The following is a 9,915-nucleotide window of genomic DNA, read 5'->3' as shown; positions in this document are numbered from 1 at the left end:
TATATATATTATTGATCAGCATAAAATTCTATGTCGATTTGACCATGTCCGTCTGTCCGCCCGTCCGTCAGTCCGTCCGTCTGTCTGTTGAAATCAAGATACAGCTCGCAATTTTAAAGATAGAGAGTCAAAATTTGGTGCAGAAGTTTTTATTACTTGCAGGATGGTTGGTATTGAAAATGGGATATATCGGTCCACGTTTCGATATAGCCCCCATAGAACGGTACCACCCGATTTTCGGTATTTTTAAGGTTTTAGCTTCATTATCCTACCAAAATGGCTGAAATTTGGTACGTAGTCTTCTTTAGGGGTATAAAACTTTCCTCCAGAAGTTTGTCGGTGTCGGTCCACACCTTCATATAGCCCCCATAGAACGGTACCTCCCGATTTTCGGTATTATTAAGGTTTTAGCCTCATTGTCCTAACAAAAGGGCTGAAATTTGGTACGTAGTCTTCGTTAGGGGTATTAAACTTTCCCCCAGAATTTTGTTGGTATCGGTCCACACCTTCATATAGCCCCCATAGAACGGTACCTCCCGATTTTCGGTATTTTTAAGGTTTTAGCTTCATTATCCTACCAAAATGGCTGAAATTTGGTACGTAGTCTTCTTTAGGGGTGTAAAACTTTCCTCCAGAATTGTGTCGGTATCGGTCCACACCTTCATATATCCCACATAGAACGGTACCTCCCGATTTTCGGTATTTTTAAGGTTTTAGCCTCATTATCCTACCAAAATGGCTGAAATTTGGTACGTAGTCTTCTCTAGGGGTATAAAACTTTCCCCCAGAACTTTCCCACCTTCGACCACAGGTGCCAAGGCACCCACACCTGTGGGAGAGATTTGCTCACGATCGCATGATGACGACGGGGTGTGACTCGTGCGCAGATCAACATCACCCGCCGGTACTGGGTTTATTAGGCCCTGCACCGTAACTTTTTCACTTTGTCCAACTTTCTTCATATTGTGTTTTTTGTTTTAGGGGAACACCTCCATAGTTAGTTTTGTGTCCGCGGGGAAAATAAATTTCCCTGAGGCAGGTGATCGTACTAATCCGTTCCGGAACAGGTTTAATCACAATTGAATTCCCTAGATCTAGAACAAATTAGTACGGTCATCCGCCTCCCCCTTTCCGCCGGTGGGGACGCGCCCGTTAGGAGAACTAACACATTTATGCTAAATGTGGATAATTTTATCGACAATGGTGGACAATTTTATCCAAAAATATTGATCATTTTATCCACGAACGTGGAAAATTTTATCCAAACATGTGGATAATTTTATCCACAAAGATGGATAATTTTATGCAAAATTAGATTAATTTTATCCACAAAGGTGGACAATTTTATGGACAATACGTGGACAACTTTATCCACAAAGGTGGATAATTTTATCCAAAAATGTCGATTTTATCCACCAAGGGATATAATTTTATCCACAAATGTGGATAATTTTATCCAAAATTGTGGATAACACTGTACAACACAAAAACTAATAACAAGATAATTCGGCCAGATTATGAAGAGGACCGAAAAAAAGAAGACACGTGTATCGGCGTTTTGAATGTTTACGTCGGGAAGTAACCTAAATAGGCGTGGCAAGTTCCGCCCATTTCTGCAGGTATTGAAATATTCGACATCAGATTCCTTGGAATCCTTGCATTTTAGGTATAAAGTGACTTTGGCAATATTACTGACAACAATGCGGGGTATCTTTTTATGAAAAATATTATCCCGCATGCGAGTCACTAAAGGGGCTTGTAGAAATGTGCGGAACTTGCCACGCCTATTTAGGTTACTTCCCGACGTAAACTTTCAAAACGCCGATACACGTGTCTTCTTTATTCGGTCCTCTTTCATAATCTGCGCGGGATTTCTTGTAATTTTAATAAAAGTTCGATTTTGTTGTACTGTGTATTTTTATCCACAAATCTGGACAAATCTTTCATAATATGCGCGGGATTTCTTGTAATTTTAAAAAAAGTTCGATTTTGTTGTACTGTGTATTTTTATCCACAAATCTGGACAATTTTATCCGCAAATGTGGATAATTTTATATGCAAGTGTGTATAATTTTATCCACAAATGTGGATAATTTTATCCAAAAACGTGAATAACTTTATCCAAAAATTTGGATAATTTAATCCACAAATGTGGATATTTTTATATGTATCAAATTGGATAATTTTATGCACAAAAGTGGATAATTTTATTAACAACTATGGACAATTTTATCCACCGTATGTATAATTTTATATTCAAATGTGGATATATCTTCTAAAAATTTTATTCTGAAATATGGATAGTTTTATCCGCAATTACGGATAATTTATTCCACAATTGTGGATAGTTTTTTAATAATTTTCATAATTTTATCCCTATATGTGGATAATTTTATCCCCGAGTATTGATAATTTTTTAACCAATGTGTAATTTTATCCCAGGTATGTCTAATCTGTGGATAATTTTATCTTCAAATGTGGATAATTTTATCCACAAATACGATTTTATCCAAACATTTAGATAATTTTTTTCTTTCTTCCGCCCTTGTCTTCGTTCAGGGCGTGGGTGCATATCGAATTGAACTTTGCAGGATTAAGCTTTTATTCGAATTATAGCCAGTAATTCACCCAGCGTGGTGGATCTGAAGACTAGGTGTTTAGTTCCCTGATTTTTATACCCTCCACCATATCGAGGGTATAATTAAATTTGTCATTCCGTTTGTAACACATTGAAATATTCGTCAGAGACCCTATAAAGTATATATATTATTGATCAGCATAAAATTCTATGTCGATTTGACCATGTCCGTCTGTCCGCCCGTCCGTCAGTCCGTCCGTCTGTCTGTTGAAATCAAGATACAGCTCGCAATTTTAAAGATAGAGAGTCAAAATTTGGTGCAGAAGTTTTTATTACTTGCAGGATGGTTGGTATTGAAAATGGGATATATCGGTCCACGTTTCGATATAGCCCCCATAGAACGGTACCACCCGATTTTCGGTATTTTTAAGGTTTTAGCTTCATTATCCTACCAAAATGGCTGAAATTTGGTACGTAGTCTTCTTTAGGGGTATAAAACTTTCCTCCAGAAGTTTGTCGGTGTCGGTCCACACCTTCATATAGCCCCCATAGAACGGTACCTCCCGATTTTCGGTATTATTAAGGTTTTAGCCTCATTGTCCTAACAAAAGGGCTGAAATTTGGTACGTAGTCTTCGTTAGGGGTATTAAACTTTCCCCCAGAATTTTGTTGGTATCGGTCCACACCTTCATATAGCCCCCATAGAACGGTACCTCCCGATTTTCGGTATTTTTAAGGTTTTAGCTTCATTATCCTACCAAAATGGCTGAAATTTGGTACGTAGTCTTCTTTAGGGGTGTAAAACTTTCCTCCAGAATTGTGTCGGTATCGGTCCACACCTTCATATATCCCACATAGAACGGTACCTCCCGATTTTCGGTATTTTTAAGGTTTTAGCCTCATTATCCTACCAAAATGGCTGAAATTTGGTACGTAGTCTTCTCTAGGGGTATAAAACTTTCCCCCAGAATTTTGTCGGTATCGGTCCACACCTTCATATAGCCCCCATAGAACGGTACCTCCCGATTTTCGGTATTTTGAAGGTTTTAGATTCATTATCACACCGAAATGGCTGAAATTTGGTACTTAGTCTACGTTGGTGGTATAAAACTTTCCCCCAGAATTTTGTAGCCCCCATAGAACGGTGTCCCTCGATTTTCGGTATTTTGAACGTTGTGGCCTCAATATTCAACCGAAATGGCTGAAATTTGGTATTTAGACTTCGTTGGGGTACTCAAACTTCCCCTTTAAATTAGTCGGTATAGGTCCACGCCTTCATATAGCCCCCATGGAAAGGCACCTCCCGATTTTTCGTATTTTGAAGGTTGTGTCTTCAATATTCCACCAAAATGGCTGAAATGTGGTATTTAGTCTTCAATATGATATAAAACTGTTCGCCAGAAATATGTTTGTACAGGTCCACGCTTTAATATTGCCCCATTTCTGACTAAAATTCGTCGGTATAGGTCCACGTTTCGATTAGCCACATTCTCTTACCCAAATATAGGAAATTTGGTATTTAGTCTTCTTTGAGCCTAAAAACTGTCCGTCAGAAATTTGTCGGTATATATCGACGTTTTGAAATAGCCCCCATAGAATGGTGCCTCACATTGTTTTACCAAAATTGCTGAAATTTTCATACACGAAAGGAAACTAATTATTCCATTTTACTTCAATACAACTTGTGGTGGAGGGTATAACAAGTTCGGCCCGGCCGAACTTAACGCCGTTCTTACTTGTTTTTTTTTTTAATTAGAGGGTGCGAAATGGAACATTCTTCCTATACTGTGCGTTCTCAAATGACAAAAATCAAGATCATCGGTATTGAGCAAAGAGAATCCAATAGATTTGTACTCGTCCTCGTTTAAAATAAAGGAGATCCTATATCAATGATATAGCTCCGATGCCTCCTACTTGGATGTCCCAGAGCTCACAAGGTCCCATTCAAGTTCTTTTATATAAAAAAACGTTTACAAAAATATCAAAATTTTTATTCATGTTTATTACTCAATTTTTGGCCCTTTAGGGCGAAGGTCACTTTAAGTGTTTTCTTAATTTCTCTTTTGAGTTATACTGATCTTATGTAAGTTAATACTTTTTGTTTTAAAAATAGACAACAACTACGATAATTCTTAAACAAAAATACTAAAAAAAAATTCTAAACAAAATACTAATACTCAGTACACGGTCTACCGCAGTTTTCCATGATCCTGCTTAATCATATCAGCGGCCTTTTCTGCAATCATATAGACCGGTCCATTGGGATGTGCCGCAACCAGTTTCGGCATAATACTGGCATCAACAACACGCAAATTCTTGATGCCATGAACCCGCAGACGATTATCCACCACAGCTTCCTTATCGTAACGTGGTCCCATTTTGGCAGTACCAGATTGATGATAAATGGTTGTGGTCAAATAGCGCACATAACATTCCAAATATGGCCTCGATCTGATGTTGCCATATTTGCGACAAGGTTTAATGCTGCTGTTCAGTAACGAGGCATTGACACGACGCATTGAGGGTTCATCCAGTAGTTCTATGATTTTCTCCATGCCCCTTACCACAATATCCAGGTCGTAGGGATCGTGCAGATAATTTGCATAAATGAGAGGATATTTCTTGGGATCCTTGCTGCGCAGCAAAATTCTTCCCTTGCTGCGTGGTTGTAACTGCATGGAGACAATGGCAAAGACATTCAGATCATCGCGTATGGCATCGGCATAGAGATCATCGAAAACATCCTGCCTTATGCCAGCTGCACGAGCCAAGAAAGGATTTTCATGATACGAGGAGTCGGCAACAATAAATTCAATATCTGGCCAGCCATCTGGATCGTTGGGATGATCAAGATCATAGAAGGCAATGACCTCCAAACCACCAGCCACGGAGAGGGAGCTGTTCATTGTTTGCAAAGCCAAAAAGTTATCGACATCAAATAAATCGGGTAATTTTATGCTGCTTACATTGGCCACCACATTAACGGGCGGGGCAATGTGGTCCTGGAGATTATAGCCCACCGCCAAATCAACTATGGGTTGTATGCCCACTTGACGTAAATGTTTGGCTGGACCCACGCCAGATAACATCAATAGCTGAGGCGTGTTAATGGCTCCTGCCGAGCTGATCACTTCCTTGCGTGCCCTTACCTCATATTTTTTACCCTGAGATTCAAATCTAACACCATAGGCCCGCTTGGTTTCAGGATCAATAAGGATCTTGGTGACATGGGCATATTTCTTGATGTGCAGATTGGGCCGTTTGTCTTTAATGGGATACAAATAGGCACGATTGGCACTCCATCTATGGGTTTGATCAGTGGTGGTTTGTGCATAGGAAACTCCCACCTGGCGACGACCATTATAGTCCACATAATCGGCACCATTTTCTTGGGCTGCCATTACAAAGGCTTCACTCAATTGGGTGTGCCATTTGGCATAGGATACCTTAACGGGACCATTACGGCCCACATATTCCTCCTCAGCATCGGGTATAAGGGATCCCTCCAATTTTTTAAAGTACGGCAGGACATCCTCGTAGCTCCATCCCTCATTTCCCATTGCTGCCCAGGTATCGTAATCACGGCGATTACCCCTGGTGTAGATCATGTAATTCAACACCGAACTGCCACCCATGACCTTGCCTCGGGGGAAATTGCAACGATTATCCTTAAGGCCCAAACAATATTTATCCGAAGGCTGGGTGCGATAACCCCAGTTCAGTTCAGGACTCAGTTGTAAAATATTCGCCACAATTGGTAAATCCAAGGGTAAATATTCAGGACCTCCAGCTTCCAACAGTAGAATCTTCCATGATGTTATTTCCGAAAGTCTTGAAGCCAACGTACAACCGGCTGTACCCGCCCCAGCTATTATAAAATCATATTCATCCAATAGTTTTATTTCATTATCCCGATATTCTAAGGTGGCATCCTCGGCACCATGGCGTAGAACTTGAAACAAATAATTTGCCGCATTTGTGGTCGACCGTTGACCGCTAACCGAATTTAAAACGCAAATTCCAAGAACTATTGCCAAACACGTTCGCATTCTGAGGCGGCTAAAGTAAAACTGTTACGAAATGTGCTCCAAATATTTCAAAGTCAAGTCGAGGCCTATTTAATTTGTACATTCAAAACCAGATTCCAAAAAAAAACCTAACATTCAAAAGATTCCAAAGAATCTTTAATAAAATTGTTTTATGTTTTTTTGTTGTTTCAAATCAATGCCATAAATAATTTATGACCCACCTCTATTTTGACTATGCACACATGTAAATCATCCCATCTTTGATTAACATACAATAGGTCAAACAAAGGGCAACAGACAAGAATCTTTGACGTTGTTGCTTTTAAAGTCTCTAATAGCCTAATTTGGCATGGTAGGAAGTTGGAATGGCCAATAACCTGTATGTCGTGCTTTAGCTGTCTGAAAGGTTTGAGGTAGGTCTAAGTCAAAGTTAAACACAATCAAAGAGGCATATTTTAATATTTATTATATACTGATAATTAGAAAATAAATGTTGGCGATAACAGCATTTCTATACAGAAACAAAATTTAAACTCAGGCAAATTATCTAGAACAATTTTTCTTCATAGAAAATGTGTCGATAACAACTTTTTTGCCTACAAAAGTTTTCGATAACAATTTTTCTGCATTGAAAAATTGTCGATAACAACTGTTCTACAGAGAAAAGTTGTCCATAACAACTCTTCTGCAAAGAAAAGTTTTCGATCACTACTCTTCTGCATAGAAAAGTTGTCGATAACAACTTTTCTGCATAGACAATCTTTCGAAAACAACTTGGCTGCATAGAAAAGTTTGCGATAACAACTTGGCTGCTTTGAAAAGCTTTCGATAAAAACTTTTCTTCCTAGAAGTGTTGTTGATAACAAGTTTTCTGCATGGAACTGTTGTCGGTAACAACTTTTCTACATAGAAAAGTTGTCGATAACAACTTTTCGCATAGTTATCAACAACAAATTTTCTTCATAGAACTGTTGTCGATAAAAACTTTTCTGGAAAAGTTGTCGATAACAAGTTTTCTGCATAGAAATGTTTTCGATAACGGCATAGAAAAGTTTTTGATAGCAATTCTTCTGCATTGAAAAATTGTCGATAAAAAACTTTTCTGCATAAAACAGTTGTCGATAACAGTTTTATGCATAGAAAAAATTGTCGATAACAACTTTCCTGCATAGAACTGTTGTTGATAGCAACTTTTCTGCATAAAAAAGTAGTCGATAAGAACTTTCCTGCATAGAAAAGCAGACGATAAGAACTTTTCTGCATAGAAAAGTTGTCGATAACAACTTTTCTGCGTAGAAGAGTTGTCGATAACAACTTTTTTTGCATAAAAGAGTTGCCGATAACAACTTTTCTGCATAGAACTGTTGTCGATAACATATTTTTTGCATAGAACTATTGTCGATAGCAACTTTTCTGCATAGAAAAGTTGTCGATAACAACTTTTCTGCATAGAATCTTGTCAATAACAAATTTTTGCATAAGAGACTTGTCGACAACAACTTTTCTACGTAGAATAGTTGTCGATAACAACTTTTCTGCATAGAACTATTGTCGATAACAACATTCCTGCATAGAACTGTTGTCGATAACGTATTTTTTGCATAGAACTGTTATCGATAACAGATTTTCTGCATAGAACTACTGTCGATAACAACTTTTCTGAACGAAACTGATGTCGATAACTACTTTATTACTTAAAAAAATTGTCGATAGCAACGTGTTTGCGTTGAAAGGTCGTTGATATTAACATTTTTCATAGAAATATTGTCAATAACAACTTTTCTTCATATAACTGTATCCGATAACAAGTTTTCTGCACATAACTGTTGTCGACAACAATTTTTCTGCATGGAACTTTTTTGGATAGAACTGTTGTCGATAACAACTTTTCTGCATAGAACTACTGTCGATAACAACTTTTCTCCACGAAATTGTTGTCGATGACATTTTTTCTTCATAGAAATGTTGTCGATAACTCCTTTATTGCAACTTTATTACAACGTTTTTGCGTTGAAAAGTTTTCGATATTAAATTTTATTTATAGAAATATTTTCGATAACAACTTTTCAGCATAGAGCTGTTGTCGATAACATCTTATCTGCATAGAACTGTTGTCGACAACAGCTTTTCTGCATGGAACAATTGTCATTAACAACTTTTCTGCATAGAACCACTGCCGATAACAAATTTTCTTAAAATTGTTGTCGATAACAACTTTTCGCATAGTTATCAACAACAAATTTTCTTCATAGAACTGTTGTCGATAAAAACTTTTCGACTTAGAAGTGTTTTCGCTAACAACTTTTTGCCCGAAACTGTTGTCGATAACTACTTTACTGCTTGAAAAATGTCGATAACAACTTTTTTGCGTAGAAAAGTTGTCGATATCTACTTTTATTCGTAGAAAAATTGTCGATAACAACTGTTCTGCAGAGAACTGTTGTCGGCAACAAGTTTTCTTCAAATAATTGTTGTCGATAACTACTCTTCTGCACAGAAATGTTGCCGATAACTACTTAACTGCTTGATAAGAATGTCCATAACAACTTTTTTGCGTATAAAACTTGTCGATAGTTAATTTTATTCGTAGAAAATTTGTCGATAACAACGTTTCTTCCTTGCCAAATTGGCGATAACAACTTTGTTGATAGAAACTTTATTAAAAAAAAAAAAAAAACAAAAACAAAAAAAAAAATTGTCGAAAACAACTTTTCTGTATAGAAAAGTTTTCGATAACAACTTTTCTGTATAGAAAAGTTTTCGATAAAAACTTTTGTGTATGTTGAACAAATTTTTTTACTAGAAAAATTGTCGATAACAAATTTCCTGCTTAGAACTTTTGTCGATAAATACATTCCTGCATAAAACTATTGTCGATAACAACTTTCCTGTATATAATTGTTGTCGATAACATCTTTTCTGTGTAGAATTGTTGTCGATAACAGGCTTTCTGCATAGAACTGTTGTCGATAACATGTCTTCTGGATATAACTGTTGTCTATAACAACTTTTCTGCAAAGAACTGTTGACGATAACAACTTAACTGCATAGAACTGTTGTCGATAACATATAGAACTGCTGTCGATAACAACATTTCATCATGAAACTTTTGTCGATAAGAAGTTTTCTTCATAGAAAAGTTGTCGATAGCAACTTTTTTGCATAAAAAAGTTGTCGATAACAACTTTTCTGCATAGAACTGTTGTCGGTAACATATTTTTTGCATAGAACTATTGTCGATAGCAACTTTTCTGAATAGAAAAGTTGTCGATACCAACTTTTCTGCATAGAATCTTGTCAATAACAAAT

The 9,915-nt window shown here is 37.1% G+C and overlaps 1 protein-coding gene across 1 annotated transcript; it reads right to left on the bottom strand.

The window, feature by feature from the left end:
- Positions 1-4,767: 4,767 nt before the first annotated feature.
- Positions 4,768-9,292, bottom strand: LOC141397664 (glucose dehydrogenase [FAD, quinone]-like). Its single transcript, XM_073974239.1, has one exon. The coding sequence runs from the start codon at positions 6,625-6,627 to the stop codon at positions 4,768-4,770; it is 1,860 nt and encodes a 619-aa protein (XP_073830340.1). The 5' UTR covers positions 6,628-9,292.
- Between the last annotated feature and the right edge of the window lie 623 nt (positions 9,293-9,915).

Source organism: Musca autumnalis, unplaced genomic scaffold (assembly GCF_047663935.1).
Source record: "Musca autumnalis isolate F117 unplaced genomic scaffold, ASM4766393v1 scaffold_3, whole genome shotgun sequence".
Lineage (NCBI taxonomy): Eukaryota > Metazoa > Arthropoda > Insecta > Diptera > Muscidae > Musca > Musca autumnalis.
The sequence above is the reverse complement of the archived record's forward strand: the minus strand, read 5'-3'. Positions and strand labels throughout refer to the sequence as shown.

Coding starts and splice junctions, on each gene's coding strand:
- LOC141397664 (XM_073974239.1), bottom strand. CDS start 6,627: ATGCGAACGTGTTTGGCAATAGTTCTTGGAATTTGCGTTTTAAATTCG.